Source organism: Portunus trituberculatus, chromosome 50, assembly GCF_017591435.1.
Source record: "Portunus trituberculatus isolate SZX2019 chromosome 50, ASM1759143v1, whole genome shotgun sequence".
NCBI classification, from domain to species: Eukaryota; Metazoa; Arthropoda; class Malacostraca; order Decapoda; family Portunidae; genus Portunus; species Portunus trituberculatus.
Genome location: NC_059304.1, coordinates 8,664,944 through 8,689,683, shown reverse-complemented (window position 1 = coordinate 8,689,683; position 24,740 = coordinate 8,664,944). Strand labels below are relative to the sequence as shown.

General features: G+C 40.6%; 2 protein-coding genes across 4 annotated transcripts in view; both read left to right on the top strand.

Annotated features, from left to right (window-relative positions):
• The first annotated feature begins 4,907 nt into the window (after positions 1–4,907).
• LOC123499691 (elongation factor Tu, mitochondrial-like) lies at positions 4,908–13,212 on the top strand. Of its 2 annotated transcripts, XM_045248083.1 has the most exons (10): positions 4,908–5,048; positions 5,872–6,069; positions 6,180–6,346; positions 7,631–7,771; positions 8,116–8,260; positions 8,866–8,979; positions 9,474–9,679; positions 11,126–11,322; positions 11,874–12,063; positions 12,593–13,212. In XM_045248083.1, the coding sequence occupies exons 1-9, from the start codon at positions 4,928–4,930 to the stop codon at positions 12,061–12,063; spliced, it is 1,479 nt and encodes a 492-aa protein (XP_045104018.1). In that variant the 5' UTR covers positions 4,908–4,927; the 3' UTR covers positions 12,593–13,212. The 2 variants fall into 2 exon arrangements, with proteins under 2 accessions (XP_045104018.1, XP_045104017.1); XM_045248082.1 differs by having other exon boundaries at positions 11,874–13,212.
• A 5,687-nt stretch (positions 13,213–18,899) lies between these two features.
• Positions 18,900–24,740, top strand: part of LOC123499574 — a 120,682-nt gene continuing 114,841 nt past the window's right edge. Inside the window, exon 1 of one of the 2 annotated variants that reach the window (XM_045247721.1) lies at positions 18,900–19,010. The gene's annotated coding sequence lies outside the window, so the exon portion shown is untranslated. The remainder of the gene's footprint in view (positions 19,011–24,740) is intronic. The other variant, XM_045247720.1, reaches the window with a different exon arrangement.

Sequence of the window (24,740 nt, the reverse complement as noted above, 5' to 3'; positions counted from 1 at the left end):
ATGAATAATTGCGAGTAATAGTTAACTTTTGTATTAGAGAGCTGGACAAAATAGGGATGACAGCTAGGCTGCAGGAGGGGAGGCATGCAGTTAGTATGAAAATAGTGATAAAAGATAAAAAGATGTAACATTTCGGTGATGAGAACGAGGCTAAAGACAGTCAGTGAGAGCCTGAGAGGAGGGGAATTGATGAGACGAAAAGCTTTTGATTCTATCCTATCTAATAAAACTGTGGGAGTGGAACTCCCTAAACATGCGAAGAGCACTCCATACAAGGACGGATAAGGCCCTTGTACAGAGTTAGCAGTTGGAGGGGTGAGAAAACTGGTGGAGAAGCCTCAGAACTCCTAACTTAATAGAAGCTGTTTTGGCAAGAGATGAGATGTGAAGTTTCCAGTTAAGATTATGAGTAAAGGACAGACTGAGGATATTCAGTGTAGAAATGAGAGACAGTTGAGTGTCATTGAAGAAGAGATAGTTGTCTAAAAGGTTGTGTTGAGTTGATAGATGGAGGAATTGAGTTTTGAGGCATTGAACACTACTAAGTTTTCTCTGCCCCAATTAGAAATCTCAGAAAACTCAGAAGTCAGGCGTTTTGTAGCATCCCTGCATGATTTGTTGATTTCCTGAAGGGTTTGTCATCTCTGAAAGGATGTAGAAAGATATAGGGTGGTATCATCAGCGTAGGAGTGGGTAGGGCAAGAAGTTTGGTTAAGATCATTAATGAACAATAGAAAGAGGACAGAACCCTGAGGAATGCCACTGTTAATAGATTTAAGAGAACAGTGGCTGTCTACCATGGCTGCAATAGAATGAATGATCAGAAAGGAAACTTGCAGAGAGAGAAGGATAGAAACCGTACGAAGGGAATTTTGAAATCAAAGCTTTGTGCCAGACTCTATCAAAAGTTTTTGATATGTCTATTGCAACAGCAATAGTTTCATTGAAATCTCTAAAAGAGGATGACCAAGACTTAGTAAGGAAGGCCAGTAGAGTGTCCTTGACAGAAGCCATACTAGTGATCAGATTGTTTGAGAATCTTTCTGTTGAGGATAGATTAAAAAACTTTAGACAAGGAAGAGATTAAAGCTATAGGGTGATAGTTTGAATGATTAAAATGGTCACCTTTTTTAGGAAGTCTGAATGTAGGCAAACTTCCAGCCAGAAGGAAATGTAGAAATCAATAGACACAGTTGATAGATTTTGGCCAGGCAAGGTACAGGCATGGAAGCAGTGTTCTTGAAAACATTAGGAGGGATCCCATCAAGTCCATAAGCCTTCCGAGGGTTTAGGTCAGCAAGGGCATGGAAAAAATCATTATGAAGACCTTTGATTGAAGGCATGAAATAGTCAGAGGGAGGAGGAGAGGGAGGGACAAGCCCAGAATCATCGAAGGAGGAGTTGATAGCAAAGGTTTGAAAGAAAAGTTCAGCTTTAAAGATAGATGAGATGGCAGTAGTGTCATCTGGATGAAATAAGGAGGAAAAGATGAAAAGTAAAATTATTGGAGATGTTTTTGGCCAGATGCCAGAAGCCACGAGGGGAGTTTAAACGCCTCTTGGACTGCCGTGGGATCAACCGTCACCCAGCACTTCACCACTGCGACACCGCATAAGTATCACTTCCCCTCGTCCGTTTTTTCCACATTGCCTCCATATAGGATTAGTATTATTGTTAGGTATTAAGTTGGGTTCTTTATTGTTGTATTTATTTCTGTGTTATATGTATATGTGTATGTCAGTTTCATATGTTTCATGTTATATCTATGTGTATGTCAGTTTCATGTTTCATGTTATATCTATGTGTATGTCAGTTTCATTATTGGGTTATTAAAATAGCTTTTCAAGTGCCCCTTTTGCTATTTCCTCACCAATTGAACCTGCAGTGTTTTTTTATTGTTATTGTTCACGGCTCCCGATGCCAATTTTACCCGTTTAACCGGTGAACGTAACAATATATATATATATATATATATATATATATATATATATATATATATATATATATATATATATATATATATATATATATATATATATATATATATATATATATATATATATATATATATATATATATATATATATATATATATATATATATATATATATATATATATATACCTGAAACATCACACCCTCAGTGGCAACCACATTTAAGAATTGCTGAGACAAACCAACATCAATTTTTTTTTTATTTATTAAGTAAATACAGAGAAATGCCTCATATCACACAATCAAGTGCATGTTAAAGAAATAATAATTAAAACCAGCATACAAATGTGGTGACCCCACTGGCAAGTGTGAGATACATCTGCATGGTGACAATGTATCACATGATAATGTACAATGAGCTTCAAAAAAAGGAATCTTTTTAGACTTTGTATGGGACTTCTAAGCAGAGACTTTCACCAGATCTGAAAGGCATGAAAAAAAAGTTCCTAATTACCTTGACTTTATCATGTTCATACAAGATGCTCTTCATCTGTAATGGTCTAAGCCAGAATATAGGTAATTAAGTCCTTATAACACAAATCTACAGGACTACATATTTAGACTGAACATCAGACTATCAGTACACACAACTGATATTATCCATAAAGTTCAGAGCAAAAATGTAGATAACCCCTGATGTATTTTCTGAAAACCAAGCCAGACTGTTCAACATCTTGAAACATAGCAAGGTTTTCTTTACTAACACAAACAAATACAAATTTACAAAGAGGACAGGGTAACATGCCTCATCATCTATTTCTCAAGTGGAGCATAATTGAGCAGCTTCTCAATCAGGTCCACGTGGCCCAGCAACATTCTCCGACAGCAATACCGCTTGAGGCCGAGGGCATCCAGTGCATCGCTGTCCAATGGTATGGAGAGGTAAGTGTCAGTAGGGAGCAAAGTGTAAATTAGTTGATGAAAGTGATGCTACACTGATGAAGCACTATAAGAATATAATAAATAAGATAAATAAGCAACAGGAAAGCTGAGAAATCATGAGTCATTACAATTAAGGCAAGGTGTCAATGGAGAGAACACTACGGGTATCAGCAGTGTTCATAATGATCTTATGTACTTAATTAGCAAACCTTATGTGCACTAGAATCAGTGTAGATATTGTATCAATGTACATGAGGCCATTATAGAATGGGAGGAGTAAATAATACAAAGAAGTGTGGCATGGAGGGTGGGATAAAAGCTCTTTCCACTTATCACGTTATAATATCTTTTGTTGCCAAATATAAGCTTAAAGTTGTGTTAACTGCCATGCAAATCAAATTGACATTGTGTTTTCTTCATGTGAAAGTGAAAAGCATTTAAAAACTAAACCTAAAAAAAAACATTAAAGCCCCATCGTAACTTCAGCACCTTTGCCTGCCCTGAACACCCCAAGCCTGCCTGCTTCTCAGTTTCCTCTCTTAAGGAGAGGTGTAACAGTGATAAAATGATTTTTTTTCTGTCATTCTACCTATCATCACACAAAAATACTCAAAAATGTACTTGGAGTAGACTCTATGGTAAATTTATAGTTTCTGTGATCTAGACCATTAGAATGTGTATAGTTATGTGTGGTATATTCAGAGGCATCGCAATGGGGTATGCAACATAGGCAATTGCCTAGGGCCCCAAGGGACGGCTGATATTGCATATGGACCAGGACCACCATATCAGAGACAGTGTCACTCCTGCCACTTATATAGAGCCGACACAACTTGAAAAATGTGACCTAATCCCTTTAAAGGGGCAGGGCCCAACTCACTACTAGCAGCCGATCCAGCATCCACGTGCAGTCCTTCCTTGTTGACAAGTTATTTTATATGTTAATTCTTTAAGAAAATATTTATTTACTGATCCGTTGTCCTGAACTTTATTCATCATCATTCCGGGCCGGGGCCCCATGGTCCTTCTTGCTTAGGGCCCAAAGGGAGTCTAAAACGCCCGTGGGTGTATTGGTTGAAACTGCAATAACACCGACTCTTAGTGGCAAAGAGCAATACCACAACACAGCTTCATATATTTGACCAGGACTCCTCACTCACCCTTCAGTGTATTCAGCAGAAAGCAGTCCCAGGTAGCTTTCCCACTTGTTCCCGATCACCTTGCCACAGGTGAAGCAGCGGATGGGAATGATCATCTGAAACGGGAGAAGGTAAAGATTTACTTAAATCATTAGCCTCGACATTAGTAAGCTAAGGTTATTACCATTATGCTCTGGAGGAAGATACTTTGAAGACAGTAATACAAAAGGGTATGCTTACCTCGCCAATGTGAGAATTACAGTACACAGAAGCTGAAGTCAGGCAGCCACACGTGCTTCTTCCCTTGTGGTTGTGTTGTTGTTGTGAGTGTCGTGACGGATGTTGACTTTCGAAGTATGGCAAGATAAATTTATATTCACATTCCCTGGTACAGTTCACGGTTTATACATTTTCTTTATTTTTTTTATCTGGTATAATTTTTCACATTTTTCGAACTTTTTTACATTCTATTTTTTTTTCTGACAGGTTAGGGATGTGAGTTGCGATGTATTCTTCATATGGCGGTTCTCTCTCTCTCTCTCTCTCTCTCTCTCTCTCTCTCTCTGTGTGTGTGTAGAAACACATATGAAAATGTCAAACAATTCCAGCATCACGAAAATACCATGAAATTACTAGTAACATCCACAAAGAATCATTAAAAAAATATCACAAGCATCATGAACGTGCTCTGAGTCCACAAAAGCATGTCAGATTATAACAAGCGTCATTAACCTATCAAAGTATTACTGGCATTATGAAAACACCCATAAAACCCTTACACAACAAGCTGTCAAATAATTTAGAAAATCACTAAAACTACTCTTGAAAAAAGTCAAACTCTACGATAACCTTATTCAAAGTCCGTTCAAAAACACCATAGAGAAGGATGCAAAACTTATAAGAGTGTGGTTCATGGTTAATGTACTTTTCTGTCAACTCTTGCTCTTCTTTTGTGTTCTTGGGTGCATATGTAAGAGGCAGACGACGCTCAACATGGCGGCGTGCAAGGTGCTACGTTTGCTGGCCACGCCGGGTAAGCCCTCCAGCTCCCTTAATGTCGGCAAATTTAATGGCATGTAAAGAAGTAGTGGATGCTGTGGGTGTGGGTGTGTGGTGTGTGGTGTCTGGAGTGGCAGTGGAAAATAATGGTGGGACGTCATGGGATGTAATGTTGTGCCGGCTGGATTAAATCTTTCCGTTTCTCTTGTTTCCCTTCTTGCTTTCTCTCCCTTTCTCCTTCGATACTACTTCCAAGTGGTGTTTGTTTTTTAACTACCGTATATTTAGTCTTTAATTAATTTACTTGAGTTTTTATTAATGTTTTGTAATCGTCCCGGCACAGGTTCCTCCTTGCCTACTTGTTTCCTGTTTTCCTACTTTCTTTGTTTTATTATCCGCAGTTTTTAATTTGCTAATGCAAGGCACCATTATTCTGACCTAAAGAATCTTGAAGCGGACTGATACTGCATAAAAATAAGACGCACATACATAACACATTGATGGAATGTCAAGAGCCTGTTGAACAACATGAAGATAGGGAGAAATACAACTTTTAAAAGATAATTGTTGGCAACTATTTTGCAATAATGACACTTTATTTGGTGAAATAATGGCATTTTTCCTTTAAATTTTTGAATTGCCAAAAATGATCTATTTATCTTTCCCTACCTAAGAACCCCATTTTCCCTCATGGTCCCAAAGCTTGCTGTTCTTGGGGAGGGAAGTGGTGATGATAGGGAGGAAGGACTTGTTCTAGATATTTATATACTATAATATTTAAAAAATTGAAATCCTGATTTTGTAACCATATTATATATTTTATCTGTTCATTCTGATGTGTTGTGCAATGTGTCCAGGTCTGTCGGTGAGTGTGCCTGCACTGCACGGCCACACCAGGAGCCTTGTCCAGCGGGCCAGACTCCTGCCAGCCACCGTCCAGATCCGCAACTATGCTGAGAAGAAAGTGTTCCAGCGAGACAAACCTCACTGCAACATTGGTACAATTGGGCATGTTGACCATGGCAAAACAACCCTTACTGCTGCTATTACTAAAGGTAAGCTGTGTGCCGTGTGCTAAACAACCTCTCATCACAGTGGAAGGTTGTGAAGTTTGTCAGTGCTGCTTGACATCTTGTTATCTTTTCATGTGACTTTTTTTTTTCAGTCCTCTCTGAGAAGGAATTAGCACTTGCCAAGAGATATGATGAGATTGACAATGCTCCGCAAGAGAAGGCGCGAGGCATCACCATTAATGTTGCTCATATTGAGTATAGCACTGAGAACAGACACTACGGCCACACGGACTGCCCTGGACATGCTGATTACATCAAGGCAAGCTGGTTTTGCTTTTGCATTTGCATTCTTTTTACTAGTAGGAATTAATATTATTTACTAAGAAAATTTAATGAGATGTTGAGTAGGAATTTAGGAATTTATCAAGGTTATTACTAATTAAAAATGGTAAGTAATTATAAATACTGTACTACACTATAGGAATTTAGGCTTAATACAGCAGTTGAACCACATACTTCCACAAATAAGTCCAACAGCTTACATTGGTTTACCTCTGCCCCATCTTAATTAACTCCTTCATTACTGACTCTGCAATCGATGTTCTTACCAACTCTCTTCTCCTGTGTCAAGTTTTTAGTGCACTTCTGATTTCATGGGGGTTAGTTTACATTCATCCTTACACCTACCTTTAGTCACTTATGAACTCATCTGATTGAGTTTCATTATCATCTGACCCTTGTAATTCACTTACAAGGGTGATATCACACTCAGACTCACTATCAGAAGAGACGCCACATATTAATCACACACAGGCCTGTGCCTCATGTCATAACGACCCAAGGCCTACGTCCCCAATATCCTTGAAACACAAGGTGCCAATTAGTTAATGACATAAGTCATAAATTTTATATCATAAAAACTGGAAAAAAAATTGAGTCCTGTGTATCGTCATTAAGTGATGACATGTACAGACTCTTCATTGGTTCTGAAATGATGTTTTACATTAATTACTATGGTAATGTTCCCTAAACTCTTTGCAACAAAAGTTGTCAACTTATCAGTGTTAAAAGGTGTCAACCTGTCACTTTTATCATGAAAAAAAAAAAAAGTCCTATGTATTTGTCAATAAGCAATAATGTAGCTACTCACTTTATAGGTGCTTCATTGATTTGGAACCATGATTATATATGAAGCACTCTAGTATGCTATCAGTAAAGAAGGGTTTAAGGATACCATTGCCTACCCTGCATCTACTCTAATCTCTTGGTAAAAGCAGAGGTAAGGTACTTCGTATGGAGTGGTTCACACCTTACTGAGTCAATACAGCAGGGGACTCTGCCTTGTGCACCTTCCTGTACCTCTTATCATGCTCAGTTATCACAATTATTCTTCCTTTTACCCTTATCATACACATTAGTTCTTGCTTGCAGCACAACCATTGCTCTCTCTCTCTCTCTCTCTCTCTCTCTCTCTCTCTCTCTCTCTCTCTCTCTCTCTCTCTCTCTCTCTCTCTCTCTCTCTCTCTCTCTCTCTCTCTCTCTCTCTCTCTCTTATTCATTGCTCTCCCACTGGGTTTCTAACATTTATTTTCACTTTCAACAGAACATGATAATTGGCACATCTCAGATGGATGGAGCAATTCTTGTTGTGGCTGCCACTGATGGTGTGATGCCTCAGACTAGGGAGCACCTTCTTCTGGCGAAGCAGATTGGCATTGAGAACATTGTGGTGTTTGTTAATAAGGTAAGTCAGATATAATGATTTAATGACATTTATGTGATCCTTCCAAGGGTCCTCTTGAAAGTTAAGAAGTTGATATATGATTCACTTAGAAGAAGCAATGTAAACTGGTGTCATCATTAACAAGGGGCGAGCCAAGACAAATTGTCAGCATCCTCCCATACGAATAGAAATGCTAAAACTACACTGAGAACTATTGTGTCTCCTGTGGGAGAGGATAGATCTTCAATGAGGTGGCCAGGCATACCCAGATCTCTGCACAACAGGGCTAGACAGCAGACCTGGCTGGTTCTGTTGCACTATCATAATGATAGCACATTAGTACTAATTTGTTTCATTACTTTCAGGTTGATGCTGCTGATGAGGAAATGGTTGAACTTGTTGAGATGGAGGTTCGAGAGTTGTTGACCGAAATGGGTTATGATGGTGACAATGTTCCTTTGATCAAGGGTTCTGCCTTGTGTGCAGTTGAAGAAAAAAATCCTGAACTAGGTAAGTAAGTTCCCATATCTTAATGAAGTTATGAGTTTTCTATATGCAAGAAAAAGAAAAATTGAATGTCTTCATATCTCTTGAGATTTGAAGATTCTGATATGAAGCCAAGTGCAAGAGTATTGGAACTGAACAGCCAGCTGTACCAGTGATTCAATACTGATGGTGGATGTAGGACAAAAAAGTGGATTTTGAACATTGAAACTATTTGTAGATGAAGATGAAAACTCAAACATTACCAACAGCTGTTACTCTGTTGATGAGTCCACTGCTGCAGTATGACTCATGCTTAATGTGCTAAGCAGTGCTGGTGTATCAGCTTCTGAAGTACTTCAGCTATCATGAAATTTTCTATGCTTGATAAAATAAAAATTTAGTTTTGTCTATTTACTAAAGTATTTACTAAAGTTTCTCACCATTTGCTAGCAATCAACCACTTATTATTGGAAGACATAAGGGTTTGGTGTTAGATAAGTGAATTGGTGAAAGGAGGAAATGTAAATGTTAACTACCAAATTGTTAAATGAGTATTCATGTTTGTAAATGACCTGTCATCATTATGTGAACTTTTCATTGAAAGATTTTATTTACTTTTCTTCCATCAGGAAAGGATGCTATTGAAGCACTAATGGCTGAAGTTGACAAACACATTCCAACTCCTCAGCGAGAGTTGGAGAAGCCTTTCATGCTTCCTGTGGAGAGCGTGTACTCCATAGCAGGTGAGGAGCTCAGGTGTGGAGAGAGAAGCTAATATACACATAGTAATTCAGGTTATTTCAAGAGCATTAAGTTGTTGTCATAAAACAGGCCTGTTGCCAGAGTTGTGGATGAAGGAACTCCTGAAAAGGACCACTGGTTGTGGAGTTGGCCTAGCAGTGTGCTCACATAATTTACTCTATATTCAGTGTTGAAGAAGAGTTGAAGTTTTTTTTATTCCATTTCCATCTTAGAGTTAAGGAGTCATATCCCACATAGCTGAAAAGGACAATGTCAGAATTGAGTGCATGTTTTGGAAAGAGTAAAGAATGTGTTTGAAGAATTGTATGACCAGTTTTTTCTTCTTACTAATTGTTTGAAGAATTTTTAGCATATAACAGTAAAATAATACTTTTTAGTGTGCTGGGTGTGTTTGAGTGTCATCTGTTAAAAAGTTTTCACTTATTGAGCACATAGTTTCAGAGACGATGTATGAACAGAGTTAAAATAATTTCAGGTCGTGGGACTGTGGTTGGTGGTCGGCTGGAAAGGGGAGTCATAAAGAAGGGTATGGACTGTGAGTTTCTTGGGTTTGGAAAGAAGTTCAAGAGCACAGTAACAGGTGTTGAGATGTTCCACCAAACCTTGGAAGAGGCACAGGCTGGGGACCAGATGGCTGCCTTGGTGCGTGGCCTCAAGCGTGATGACATTATAAAGGGAATGGTGAGACAACAGGCTTGTGTTTTATTGTACTCTTAGTAGAGCAGCTTGTACTTGTCTATTCTGAGATTTATTTCGTGAAACTTCTTTTTTAATACAGGATGATCGTGGCAAAAGTGTCATGTCTATTCACCTCATCCTTGCATTGTCAACTATTGTATTCAAACCATTTCTCAAATGTTTATAGCACCATCATAATTTTTATCAATGTACTGAGATACAGGCTTTTTACTTGCGAGGTAAATCTTGCCATCAAAGAGCTCTGTAGTATTGCAATGCACCAATATTATCAAGTCATGCCAGAGGCACCTCTGCTTAAGGGGATCCTTGGGAAGGATTGGAGAAATAGGACAAGCTACAGAAATGAGATTGTGATCTAAGGAGCCCAACAGAGATGAAAGGGGGACAGCATAAGTAGAAGGATTAGAGGTGTAGAAGAGATCAAGAATGTTGGGCGTGTCTCCAAGACGGTCAAGAATATGAGTATGGTGTTGCACCAGTTGGTCTAAATCAAGGAGGATAGCAAAGTTGAAGGCAAGTTCACCAGGATGGTCAGTGAAGAGAAAGGAAAGCCAAAGCTGGTGGTGAACATTGAAATCTCTAAGAATGGAAATCTCTGCAAAAGGGTAGAGGGACAGAATGTGCTCCACTTTGAAAGTTAAATAGTCAGACTTTACTATAGTCAGAGGAGTTAGAGGAGAGAAACACAGTACAGATGAATTTAGTTAGAGAATGACTGTTGAGTCGAAGCCAGATGGTGGAAAACTTGGAAGATTTGAGAGCATGGGCACGAGAGCAAGTTAAGTCGTTGTGCACAAAGACACAACATCCAGCTTTGGAATGAAAATGAGAATAGAGAAAGTAGGAGGGAACAGAGAAGGGGCTACTGTCAGTAGCCTTAGACAGCTGTGTTTTGGTGAAGAAAAGAAGATGAGTGTTAGTAGAGGAGAGGTGGTGTTCCACAGATTGAAAATTAGATGTAACACTACGAATGTTGCAGAAGTTAATGAAGAAAAGTTGAGGGAGGTGTCAAGATATTTGGAGTCGTTATCAAGAGAGGAGTCTGGGGACATTTCTGGTCCCCTCCCCAGAAAGGGACTCTGAGGTTGGGTTTGGAGTTGCCATTTTTTTATTTTTAATTCTAAGTGAAGGGTGTATGTGTGGTAAGTGCATGTAATTTTGCGTGAAGGAGAGTTGTCTTTAGAGGGTAGGCTGTGACCGCCCCCTTGAGTTATGAGACACAAAGGGAAACGTTCAGTGAGACCACAACAAGCTTTAATGGAAGGTTCACAGCACTCCTGAACTAGTGCTATTAGACATTGCTGGGAGTAAATAATCGTTTCGGTAGGTGTCTGCTACCTCCTCCATGGAGGTAGTAGACCCTAAAACATGCTTTATCATTCCTTTCTTGCTATAATCTTTAAAAGTAAACTAGAGTAACTCTTTCAGATCATGTGCAAACCAGGAACTATGAAAGCTCATGACCATGTGGAGGGACAAGTATATGTCCTGACCAAGGAGGAGGGTGGCAGGACCAAACCCTTCACCTCCTACCTGAACATGCAGGTGTACAGCAAGACATGGCGGGCCAGTGCTCAGATTATCATCCCAGACAAGGAGATGGTGATGCCTGGGGAAGATGCTAGGTAAGTAATAGTACATGTACATTCTGTGCTAATGTAGACAGTTGTTGTAGAAGTCTGACACACACACACACACACACACACACACACACACACACACACACACACACACACACACACACACACACACACACACACACACACACAGCTCAGTGGTTAGAGCGCTGGCTTCACAAGCCAGATGACCGGGTTCGATTCCCCGGCCGGGTGGAGATATTTGGGTGTGTCTCCTTTCACGTAGCCCTGTTCACCTAGCAGTGAGTAGGTACGGGATGTAAATCAAGGAGTTGTGACCTTGTTGTCCCGGTGTGTGTGTGTGCCTGGTCTCAGATCTATCCCAAGATCGGAAATAATGAGCTCTGAGCTCGTTCCGTAGGATAACGTCTGGCTGTCTCGTCAGAGACTGCAGCAGATCAAACAGTGAATTACACACACACACACACACACACACACACACACACACACACACACACACACACACACACACACACACACACACACACACACACACACACATCACTGTCTCTAGTCACAAAAGGCTATTCCCATGACAGGCTGGTGATCCGCATGTTCAAGCCTATGGTGCTGGAGAAGGGCCAGCGCTTCACCTTGCGAGAGGGATCTGTCACCATTGGCACTGGAGTCTTTACTACCCTCAACAAGCCACTCAATGAGGAAGAGAAGACATTTTTGGTAGAAGGGAAGAAGTACAGAGAAAAGAAACTAAAAGCTGCAGGCAAATAGGTGATTAACTGTTTCATGTTTGCAGGATTTTACTCAATACTTGATTTTACTGTGCCAGAGAAGGACTCCTCTCATTTAGCATTGTGTTGTCTTTGTCTTCTATTATGGGAATTTCTTAGCATTGTGTTTGTGGCACTGGGTAACTAATACAACTATTCAAATGCTTTGTTGGAAGTTGAACTTATACATACATTTTGATTTCCAATTTCTGCAAGAGCATTGGGATTTGAGTATGCCAAGAGCCTTTATGTTTATTCCCTCTTCATCATTGAAATGTTTCACTCACTGATCATCTTAGTTTTCTTCATTCACATTACTCTTTATCTCACTCTTTCTGTTGATATTTTGTAATTCATCAACAGAATGTTACTCTTAATTCTGCCGATGAAATATTATGTTTGATTGTAATAAAATAATTGCGTTAATCATAAGTTTGTGTATTTTTTTTTCTTTCATGAAAATGAATAATGGAACTCCAGGTATTAAGTAATTGAAGTATCTGAAAATAATGAAGAATATAATTCTACAGGAATGGTGTTTACTTCTTGAGGAGATTGATGGATATTATCTTGTGCCTGATAGGAAAAGTGGATGCTCCCAGATGAAATGAATAAACAACAGCAATAACTTCAAATAAAGCAGGAAGTTAATTGATCATGGTTTGCACAGGGCATGAAAGCCAGCTCATCCAAGCCCATCCATACTCTTGACAGGTCTTCTCACTCACTTGATGTAAGAACATTTTTGGCCAACAGATTTTCCAGTAAATGGTAGATTTTAGAGTAGGGAAGCACAGCCTGCTGAACCTTGTATTTGCCATAGGAAATGTATTTTGTAGAATGAAAAGATGAATGACCACTTAATTAAAGCCTGTTTATCTCATGAATTTTTTGTATCAGATCTTGATATTTCTTACTTGTATGTTGATACGATAGAGGAGTTCTGCTTGGTAATTCAGAATATAAGACATTTTATGTCAGATTGTCAAAAGAAAATCTCATCACATAGTGTCACATATAGTGGCATAAAACTGAAATACAGAATGGTCTAGTTATGAAAAGTATTTGTAAAATCCTGACATGTTCTGTTGAATCCTCTTGTAATCTTACTTTTTTTTATAAAAATTCTGTAAATAAACTAGTTATGTTATGTAGTTGTTTCATGAAGACCAGTATTTTTTGATGGTTATTATGACATGTACTGGAAGAAAACTTATTAACCAAACACATACCAACACAACTTCTGTTATTCAGGTCTTATGAAATTTTTTGGCAAATTTTTGAAATTGTCCCAATTTTTCAGATAAAGTAAACTATATTGTATATTGGGAGGGGGAATAAAAGTTGATTGAAACCAGAGGAAGCTGAAGCTGTTGTCTGGTGAATCCCTTTCACCCCCTATCATTTCAACCTACAGAAATATGATAATTATGTGTGCATTTATCTAGTTGTATTTATTTAGTTGTATGGTACAAGGTTTGAGCAGGCTCATAGTGACCTGTCTCCACATCTACTTTTATCCAACTTTTTCTCATTTAATTGTAAAATGCTTCAGCCTTGGGCTTAGGAGCGACTAACCAATATAAAATATAAAACCCAAGGTAAAGATTCTCTTTACCTGATGGAACCCTTCTCCACATGGCCTTTAAAGGAAATCTCTCTTGACTGTGCTACTACTGCTGAGATTTACACCGGGGGTGGCTCACGCCGGATTCATAATAGAAGAAAAGAAAGCTGCTGCAAGAGGCTGTCAGGCCTACACGTGGCAGTCCCTGTATGAGCATAGATTCCTTCAGCATTCGCTTCTGCGACCCTCCTACTACGCCGGGAGGCTTGGAGACTTGGGTTTCACGTCTGTTAAGAGGGAAGCTTGGCCTGTAGTGCCACCAACGGTCGAGTATCGGGAGAATGCTTGAGCACCATACCTACCATTTTAAGGGCTGTGTGTTTCACTGTTTGATCTGCTGCAGTCTCTGACGAGACAGCCAGACGTTACCCTACGGAACGAGCTCAGAGCTCATTATTTCCGATCTTCGGATAGGCCTGAGACCAGGCACACACCGGGACAACAAGGTCACAACTCGATTTACATCCCGTACCTACTCACTGCTAGGTGAACAGAGGCTACACGTGAAAGGAGACACACCCAAATATCTCCACCCGGCCGGGGAATCGAACCCCGGTCCTCTGGCTTGTGAAGCCAGCGCTCTAACCACTGAGCTACCGGGCGTGTGTGTGTGTGTGTGTGCGCGCGCGCGTTTTAGCAGTTATTAACAAGATGAAATTTCGGACATTTGAAAAATTTTCAGAAATCCTCCCAGACTCAAATTTCGTTACGCGAATTTAGGACATGTCTGGGAAAATCCCCGACGTATGGCAACCACAGTGGAGAACGCCGGGAGGAGCGTGACTTTGCACGCAGGGAAGAGGTTCGTGTATGAATAGGGAGCACGAGGGTGTTGACTTGGGAGGGTTTGCAATGGCACGGGGGAGATGAGGCTTTTGTTCCGGGAATCGTGTCCTCAGGGCCAGTAAACATGTAGGTATTTGTTCCACCAGTCTTGTCTGGTGTCTACCCACTGTTATATTATCTATCCCGATTTTTTTTTTTTTTTTTTTTTTCTTCCCGAGTCCTTCAATTTCTATTTCCTATTTTATATCTTTGATTAGCCTATATCTCTTTATTTATATACTTTCCCAGCAAACAGCCTATTTCTCTTTCTTCATCTCTCCTTATAACCTTCATTCTAGGGCAAGTATCAAGAAACCGGATGATGTCAAGATTAACGAACTAACATCCGTCAAGAACAGCGAACTCAATGATCCTCATGTAAAGAATAGCCAACCCATATATCGCGATGTAAAGAAAAGCAATAGAAATAATATACTAAAATTTTATTGATCAATAATTAATGAAAACAATATGATAATAGAAATAATATGGTAATTTCTATGAAAAAAATCTTTTACAAAATCTAGTTATTGACAGGATACTTCATGGCAATTGCATTACAGAACTCTGAAAACTTGTCAACCGTATTTCGTTCCATTCACATGAACGGATTTAAGTAATTTTGTAGAAAAGTGCGTCTATATCTTCGCATGTTCTTATTTAGTTTTGCCAAGTGTGTTGTGTGTGAACGTAGTTCAAAGAATGGTTGACAGTTCTGTAGTGGTAGTCTGGATTATGGGCTACATTTCTATAAGCTCGCCATTCATCGCTGTGAACACTTGATCCAGGTCTTACCACCTTTTCAATTATTGACAAGAATGTCTGTTGGCCTCTGTGCTCAACTATTTCCATATACCCATTTGATGGTGAGGTATTAGTATCTACTGACCCAAACAAATACCCAGACTTGACGATTAGGGGCCCTTCATCGATGGTGTTTAGGTTTATGTAAAAAGCACCATTCATCGATTTGAACCGTCATCCCAGATCCACCATGTTTTATAGGTTTAAGCTCAAAATGTCTCGTGCACGACTTTATGAAAAAGTTGTGAAAATCTACTACTGACTGCCGAAATATATTCACAAAACGAGAAGTTTTCACATCTCCAATTTCATTACACCAAAAATATATGAGATGAATCCACTGCTGTAATCTAACTTTTGATTTTGCAAAAAAATGAGTTTTCTTATTGCTACATTTCGTTTGTACCGTGAACAGACTTTCATTTGACACTTCCACACATAATTGTCTACAGAGAGGCACTAAACTTTGTCCACATCATAAATGTATTACGTGCCTACATTTTAATTCTCTTTGTATAAGTGAATTAATTGTTCTTCATCGAGTTAATCACTAGTAACCTATTCCTTTCCAAATAACAGCTTCATAGTCTCCGTGAACTTACTGTACATGTGTCCATCGTGAGGGTTCCTAGATATCTGATTTCAGATAAAAAAGTATACGAAAGCAGCTATTGAACTATAGTGTATCTTGTTAGCGAAAACTTCGAGAGTGTTGGTTTCACAACTCCGTAAACGTACGGTAGATCTGGCCAGCTTGAGAGTTCCTGGAGTACAGAAATTATAACCAGTATATGAAAACAGCTACTAAACCAGCGAGACTTTGTAATGGTTAACTAGTAAACAGAAGCTTTGAAATTGTAGTTATTGAAATGTCTGGCGCCAAAGTACCGAAGTGTTCATGTCAAGATCAGCGAACCCGACGATTCCCATGTAATGAATAACGAACTCATGCGTCATCATGTCAAGACTAGCGAACCCATGCGTCATTATGTTAAGACTAGCGAACCCATGCGTCATCATGTAAAGACTAGCGAATCCATGCGATATCATGCTAAGACTAGCAACCCCTGCCATGAATGGGTTCTCTAATCTTGACATGATCCAAGAAACCTTTCAGAATCACGCTGTCCAATCAATTTTTGTGACTACCTTACTTGATCTTTATGGAGCGGCAAGTTCAGATGGATTTTATGTGTACATATATTTATTTATTGATTTACTTATTTCCTTTTCTACTTAATGTGTTCATTTCTTGCTCCTGATCACCTGACAAGTAAAGAAAAAAAAAGATAAAATAAGTACGTATATATCGATTCATAACTCACCGTCTTTTTTTTTTTTTCTGCTGAAGTGTGTTTACATGTATCATATTATATAATACTAATATATCAAACTTTGGTAAATCGACTTCCCCTAGAGTCAAAAATACCACCACCACCACCCCAACACTGCCACTGCCGCCCTCCACCACGCACCAGTGGGCGGGGTGAGCGGTGTGGCGCAGGCTGTCCGGGATGTGACGGCTCCGTGACGCTTCTGGCTGTTCCCTTCATGTGGTTTCTGTGTATTGTTTTTTTCCTTATACCTTTCTGACACGGTTTGACTGGGCTACGAGTGTGAGAGGTGTGTGCATGAGTGTGTGGTGCTTTGTTGGGGCTAGCCTGTGTAGGACTGTTGGTGTCCTATAAAGATAGTTTTATTCTTTACAAATTCACCAGTAGGGACGAAGAGGTAGCCACTTTACTACAGTTTGGTAAGGACAATGTTTAGACGTGTTAGATGATACGGAACTTGTGCTAGGTCTAAACTGCATCGCGGGAGTCCTGTGCTCTCTCAGCCGCAGACGCTCTTCAAAAGGCATGGGCAGGTAGTTCTATCCAGCGCTTTCTGTAGTCCCGCAAACTTTTTTAGTTACCTCATCAGACCCGAAAACACCTGAGATAGATAGATAGATAGATAGATAGATAGAGAGAGAGAGAGAGAGAGAGAGAGAGAGAGAGAGAGAGAGAGAGAGAGAGAGAGAGAGAGAGAGAGAGAGAGAGAGAGAGAGAGAGAGAGAGAGAGAGAGAGATGGCCTTTCCTATGATACCTTAGATGACTGCTTTGCTGATTACAGTGAGCGAAATGAGTCAACCTTAGCGGCTCCAATACATAATACACTCCTCATATTTTCTACCTGGCCAGCCCTCTCCTCGATGACGTCACGGGAGAGTCTGGGAAGAGAGTGATCGGCGCTGACGTTGAGAGAATTATGAGCACGAGGGCGTTGATGGAGTTATGAAGACGAGGATGTGGGGACGAGGTATAAGGAAGAAGGATCTGGTGATTTATTCTGTTCATTTATTCATTAGTGATGTTAAGAAGTTAGTTTGGTTCAATGAATCTTCTATCCCTTAGGAAGTTTTAGTGTTTTCAAGGGTGGTTTCACTAGACTGGTTTATTTGCCATCTATGGAGAAAACACACAAAGAAACCTGATCTCTAGAGTCTTTTAAAACAATCATTATGAAAGTCCAAAGCATTTCAAAATCTAGATATGGAATGTGAGTGGATCGGAAGGAGAAGAGGAAAAAATATAGAGATTAGAATATTAGTCTCTTTCTCTCCTTTATCTTCTTTAGGAGAGTTTAATTTGACTTACATTTCTTATGCTGCTCAGTCCCTCTTGTGTGTTAATCTGAAGTGCCATAAGAAAAAGGAACACAAACGCAAAACAATGATAAATAACAAAAGATAAAATAGATAAATGAAAAAGAAAGAATAAAAGAATAGATACAAGAAATAAAAAAAATGAATCCTCACTAGACTTGGCCACCCTTTGAGGCACACACACACACACACACACACACACACACACACACACACACACACACACACACACACGTTTTCATAACCCTCAAAATATTACCATCATTAATCGCCAGAATGCTCACTTCATCTCTTTCCTTTTTCCTCATAACCACACTGAGGCACTCTGACTTCTGCGGCGGCTAGATCACTCTAGAATAGATAATAATAATAAACACAGCCGCACGAATCTCTTATTGAATGTTGCGCAGTACTGAAACTATTCCTTATATAGAGTGAAATTATATGTTTTAGTCGCATTGACAGAAGCTGTGGTGTTCAGAGATACATATTAACCCTCATGATGCAGGTGGGATGTTGAAACCTATATGAAATATTCTCTTGTAATTTATATCGTGAAATGAAAAATGTTTCGGCAGATGATATTATTAAACATTACACGTAACTCATTAGTTGTTATAGGACAGCCATATATCTAAAAAAAAAAAAAAAAAAAAAAAAAACCCTGATCATATCCCAGTGTAGAACAAAAAGTTATCGCATTCAGGATGTTGAATATGTCAAGCTTTATCTACTGCAACAATCGCTGGAGAGTGTGTAGTTTAAACGCTGATAAAGTTGATTATTATCCAAGACGTGAAGAGAAAGTGAGACAAAAATGATGTAACGCACTTTGCTGCAGAACGAAGGAAAAAATAGGGACGAAGAAACAGACAGCAAAATAAGATAACTCAGAGAGAGAGAGAGAGAGAGAGAGAGAGAGAGAGAGAGAGAGCGGATGGTGGATGGTCAGTAGGGTGTGCACGGTGAGGGAGGGAGGACGCGCCTCATCCTCCACGCTCGATCAACAGGTACCACAACTCCGTCCGTATCTCCTCCACCCAGGTAAAGTCCTGACGACAGCGTGGCATGGTTCCCCTAAACACGCCTTCTGCCCCAGCCCTTCCTGACACCGCGGCTGAGTGGTGCACGTTAATGGTAGTGGTGGTGGTGATGGTGATGCTGGAGTGGGCGGCGGCAGGTCGTGACGCCGCGCTTCACCAAAATGGAGGGTCAAAATGCCTTTTACTCTTTAGTGGGAGAGTGATCGGTGCCTCCTGACGGTGCAGTAGCAGAAGGGTGTATCGAGGAGACATACACACAGCAGGAGGAGGTGGAATGCTCGCCTGGTCTCTGTCTCGTCACTGATCACTCAAAAGAACTGGTTACTCTGCCGTCAGTCTGCATTCGTGACTCACCAATGGCCACTCAGCATACTGCACGTAGGGACTTTTCCGTCTTGCATTCTTCTCTGAACGAGTGTCTGGAAAGGCGGCGCAGACAAGAGACTTGAGGTATTCAGGGATGGGAGGCCGGGCGTGTGCATCCTGACGACACATAATCACTACGCAATCACATGCTGCTCTCTGCTGTTAGAATGTTTAGTCTCTCCTTCGCTGTGGTGATTTGGCTTACATAATGACCTCCCCTCACGTGCCTGTCTAAATCGATCGTCGTTATGAAGATAATGAGATCGTAAAAAGTTGGCGCCACCACACGTCACCGCAGTAAAGTAATCATTCACCACTGGATCAAGACTCAGGGAAGGTGTCAGCATACAGGTTTCTTTATGAACGTGTCCCTTCCTATTAAACAACTGACGGCGCACGATCTGGATCTTTGGTATTCTTTTAAAAATCACCATTTCCATTACACCATTCCCCTATTCCCTTGTCTGTACCTTCATGAACCTTAGTACATAGTCACTTTCCACCTCGAGTACAGGAGTTTACCCTTCACTGCACTAAGCGGAGAAGGTTCTTGACTCAAGCTATAAACCTCGCTGCTTTTGCCGCTCCTCACCACGCGTTGACCGGGAGTTCGTACCCATTCCTCGCGCGGCGAGGCACACTGACAACACGGGAATGACAAGGCTAATCCCTGGCAGCAAGAGTCTTCATCACTTAAAAAAATACCTCGAGTCTCATCCGATAAGACAGCGTGTGAGGCTCTTGCAAGGCAGGGGAGGGGGACCACACGAGACTTATGATGGATGGAATGAAATAATTATCATCTGTTACCACTCCCCTCATCTCTCTCATCAAATAATGTAAAGGCACGGTATCTGTAATGAAAACTGGCGTGTGTATGTGCTGAAATACTCGCATAGTCTCACATTTTGATTAGCGTCTCTTGCAAATTATAACGTATCTGCCTGGTTTTAATGGGGCACGTAGAGACACGGGTTTTACATTAGAGAAGAGAGGACTTGATTATAGAGAGTGTAATCTACAAGGTGTGTAAAAGTACCTACCTCTCTTTGTTCTTCTCGTCGCTCTGGGACAAATGATGCTGTTGACTTCCTCGTAACAAAAGAAGGTGTCAATTAATTTATTTTTCTTTCCTCCTTTTTCTTTTTGCTCGAGTTTATGCTTTAAGATGAAGTGCTGTCTGTCTGTCTGTCTGTCTGTCTGTCTGTCTATTTGCCTGTCTATCTACTTGCTTCTATATTGATTCTCCGCTTTTTTTTTTTCTAAGTGTACAGACAGACAAAGCAGAAAGGTTTATGATTGATCTGTTCTCTTTACTATCTGTAAGTCTATCTGAATCTCTGTCTGTCTGTTTGTCTATCTGTTTGTATCCTTGCTTTTTCTGTCTGCTTTTTTGTCTGCCAACACGAAAATTAGATAGACTCTCTCTCTCTCTCTCTCTCTCTCTCTCTCTCTCTCTCTCTCTCTCTCTCTTCTTGGGTTAAAGCTGAAATCAAGCCGACAAACGAATGGGCCTCGAGAGCTGATCGGTCTCATTATGCTCCACAAAAACGAGGAAAAAGGAAAGGGTTCTTGAAACAATTGTGTGTGTGTGTGTGTGTGTGTGTGTGTGTGTGTGTGTGTGTGTGTGTGTGTGTAGCTTTCTTCCAATGACTCTTTGCAGTCTGATGAGAAAATTTTGTGTTCGGAAAGGAAAAAAAAAAAGAGAAATAAAAATGATAAAGAGCAAATGAATAACAACAACAATCGATTGGTGGGGACATTGACATAGAGGCGACTCTCTCTCTCTCTCTCTCTCTCTCTCTCTCTCTCTCTCTCTCTCTCTCTCTCTCTCTCTCAATTAAGGTTAAAACACAGGTCATTACGTAAAATCATGACATACTCGAGCCTCCACCACTACCACTACCACCATCACCACCACCACCACCACCATCACCACCACCACCACCACTCAGACCACGAAGAGTAAAAAAAAAAAAAGTAGTGTAAATATATAACTGCAGGCACAGGAGGGTCACCACCACCACCACCACCACCACCACCACCACCACCACTACTACCACCACCACCACTACTACCAACACCATCATAACCAAACAATAAACACCTTCGCCATCATCACCACTACTACCACCGTCATCCAACATTATCATCACCATGAGTCACCACCATTGTCCCACACCACTGTCAACACCAGCATCACTACCATCACCACCACTACCAGCACCAGTCGAAACCATTATTATTATTAGTATTAACACCTCCGTCATCATTTAACACCAGTCATCACCTCACAGCATCTCCATCCGTGATTAACTGCCAACACTATCATCATCATCATCATCATCATCATCATCATCATCATCATCATCATCATCGACATTGTAGGGAAGTGGGTACGAGACAAAGGCGTCTATAGAATCGTGGTCTAAGAAAACAAAAGGAAATAAGATAAAGAAAAAAAAAGGAAATGATATAAAGTCAGCTTATAGACAAGTTCAGATAGAATATGAAGAGAGAGAGAGAGAGAGAGAGAGAGAGAGAGAGAGAGAGAGAGAGAGAGAGAGAGAGAGAGAGAGAGAGAGAGAAACTTGTGTAAATTTCCTCTTTGACTTAATGATTTTTTATACTGTAGATAGGCGTTTGTTTCTTTTAGTGGTCTTTTTTTTTTTTTTTCAAAGCTACACGGAGACTCACTCCTCAAGCTATAATGATGAGGTGTTTTACATTTTCTCTTTCTTGACATTTTCTGAAGTGTTTGACTTTGAACGTTAATTTCCTGCATTACACCTCCTCACCTGGCGGGCTTCAGTTTTCTTTTTCTTTTCGTGTTCTGAGTGATAAAAGAATAATCTGTCGCAGGATAAAGACACACACACACAAAAAAAAAAAACAATAACAACAACTTAACGTGTTGTTTTTTAATGTTCCTGGTCGTTCGTTATCAGTTATTACCTATTTATTTATGGCTCTTGTAGGGGAGAGGGTGACGTGCTCCCAACACACACACACACACACACACACACACACACACACACACACACACACACACACACACACACGTTAATATGAACAAATATATTATACATACAGAAAGGACAGTTTCAAATACCGCCTCACTTTTTCTCTGCACAACAAGGGCCAGTACTGATGAGTTCTCTTTACCTTTGCGTGTCCTCTGGGAAAACATGTTCGGTCTGCCACTTATTCCCTATCCCTGTTTTTTTTTTTCATCACACTTCACTGCGATCCCTGAGAGGATTTAAAACGTTTTCGTGGATGAAGAATAAAAATCTGATCTGGGATATTAGTTTGGTAATTTCATCAGCTTTTGAAAACTAATCAGTCGACCGATCTTTTATGGATGTCCTTACTTTTCTTCAACATTCATTATTTCCCACCTTATTCCGCCATGATATTTGTTTTATTTATGAAGTTTCGCTTTAGGAAATTTATGGAACATTTCAGATTGTGAATTTCGACACTTTCTTTTGTTATACAAATTCTAAACATTATGCGAGTATAAGTAGATTATATTTCGCTGGATGTCGAAATAATATTAGCATATCATGTTGTGTGATTAACATTTGTTATTCTCACAATATGTTTAAATTTATAAAATTTATCGTTGTTCCCGGTGTTGCACGCTTGTCCCTCGCTGGGTCGCAGTTTTACATCTTTTATTCTTTTCAATACATACAGGTGCTACATTATCCCTGTGCTTGTGTGCTGTTGGCGTGAGGTCACAGGTGCGGTGCACAGGAGGCAGGTCGCTCACCTGTTAGCATCACAGCGACACAAAATACTCTTCCTCATATAGTACACACTTCACACCGCTGAGGAAATTTCTACAGGCACCTTTATTACTCTTTCAAGGCCATCCGTCCTCTATACTTCCCATAGCACCGTGCCGCGTCGCCCCGGGGAGCTGAAGCCCTACCACTGCCACCATTCAGAGTCTCCTGGCACCCTGCAGACACAGATGGCTCTCCCTGACTACTCCTTCCCTCCCTTCCTTTCCCTTTCTTCTCCATACCAAGACGAGCAGCACTACAATATTTTCCTGCCTGACCTCACGATCTGTCTTGGGGATCTGGGCGGTCGTGCATATTGGTCTCCGCCCCTCGCTGCTGCCTGCCCTAAACCGCTTAGCTTCAACTCGCTCCTCCACACTCCGACCACTGCATCCTCCTTCTCCTCTTCCTCCTTCTCCTCCTCCTCTTCATCCTGGCCTCTGTCGCGCCTCTTCAATTTCTATCAAAGCGTCCGTAGTAAAGTTCACGCGCTTTACGGGACGCTCATTCTCGCCTACACGGATCCGTCTCTCTGGTGACATTTCTCTTCCCCCGCTAAACTTTTCCTCCTCTTCTTCCGTGAGCGGCGTGGGAGGGACGGATGGGCGGACGCAACTTATGGATAAAACCTCATGAATGATAAACGACTCGAGGTGGGAGGATGTTTCTTGGAGCTCATATTCCTTCTTGCAGTTGACTTTCTTTCCCTTTCTTCCTTCTGTCTGTCTCACTCCTCTACCCTCTCCTCCCTTCTCTCTCTCTCTCTCTCTCTCTCTCTCTCTCTCTCTCTCTCTCTCTCTCTCTCTCTCTCTCTCTCTCTCTCTCTCTCTCTCTCTCTCTCTCTCTCTCTCTCTCTCTCTCTCTCTCTCATCATAATTATATTCCTCTTCTTTCTTACTTTTCTCCATCTTCAAACCTTTCTAATATTCTTTCCATCTCCTCCTCTTCCTTCTTCTCCTCCATGTTTCATTTTCATCTTCTATGGTTGTGTATTGAGCTTTCACAGACACTCTTTCTTCTCTTCCTCTTTTTCCCTCTTTCTGTCTTTCTCTTCCTTTTTTTCTCTCCATCCTTTATCCCTTTTAATATTTCTTCTTCATCCAACACGTTTTATTTTATCCTCTATGGTGATGTTTCCAGCTTAGACTCATGCTTTTATCCCTCTCATTCCTCCGTCTTTCTCCTCTCACCTTTTTCTCTATTTCTTATACCCGTCAGACAACCGCTTCCTTCTTCCTTTTCCATCATTTTGGCCTTCTGTGGCGCTGCGTTCAACTTAACACTCTTCTTTCCCATCCTTTCCTTTCTCCCTATCTTTCCCGTCCTGTCTTTCCCTTCCACTCATTTCTGTTTTCTCTCCTCTCACACTACCGCCTCCTTTTTCTCCTCCTCCTCCTCCACGTTTCAATTTAGTCTTTCTTAGAGTTATATTCGACGTACGTGATCCGGGGCGAAAGAAAAAGCTTGTTAAACGTGAGCACACTAAACCTCGCAGGATGGATCGACAATACTACTACAAGGGCCCAGCGAGAGGAGGGGGGCTTAGTGGCTACACGCGGCGCAAAAATGGT

Coding starts and splice junctions, on each gene's coding strand:
- LOC123499691 (XM_045248083.1), top strand. CDS start 4,928: ATGGTTAATGTACTTTTCTGTCAACTCTTGCTCTTCTTTTGTGTTCTT. Junction 5,049..5,871: donor ACGTTTGCTGGCCACGCCGG/GTAAGCCCTCCA, acceptor CAATGTGTCCAG/GTCTGTCGGTGAGTGTGCCT. Junction 7,772..8,115: donor TTGTGGTGTTTGTTAATAAG/GTAAGTCAGATA, acceptor CATTACTTTCAG/GTTGATGCTGCTGATGAGGA.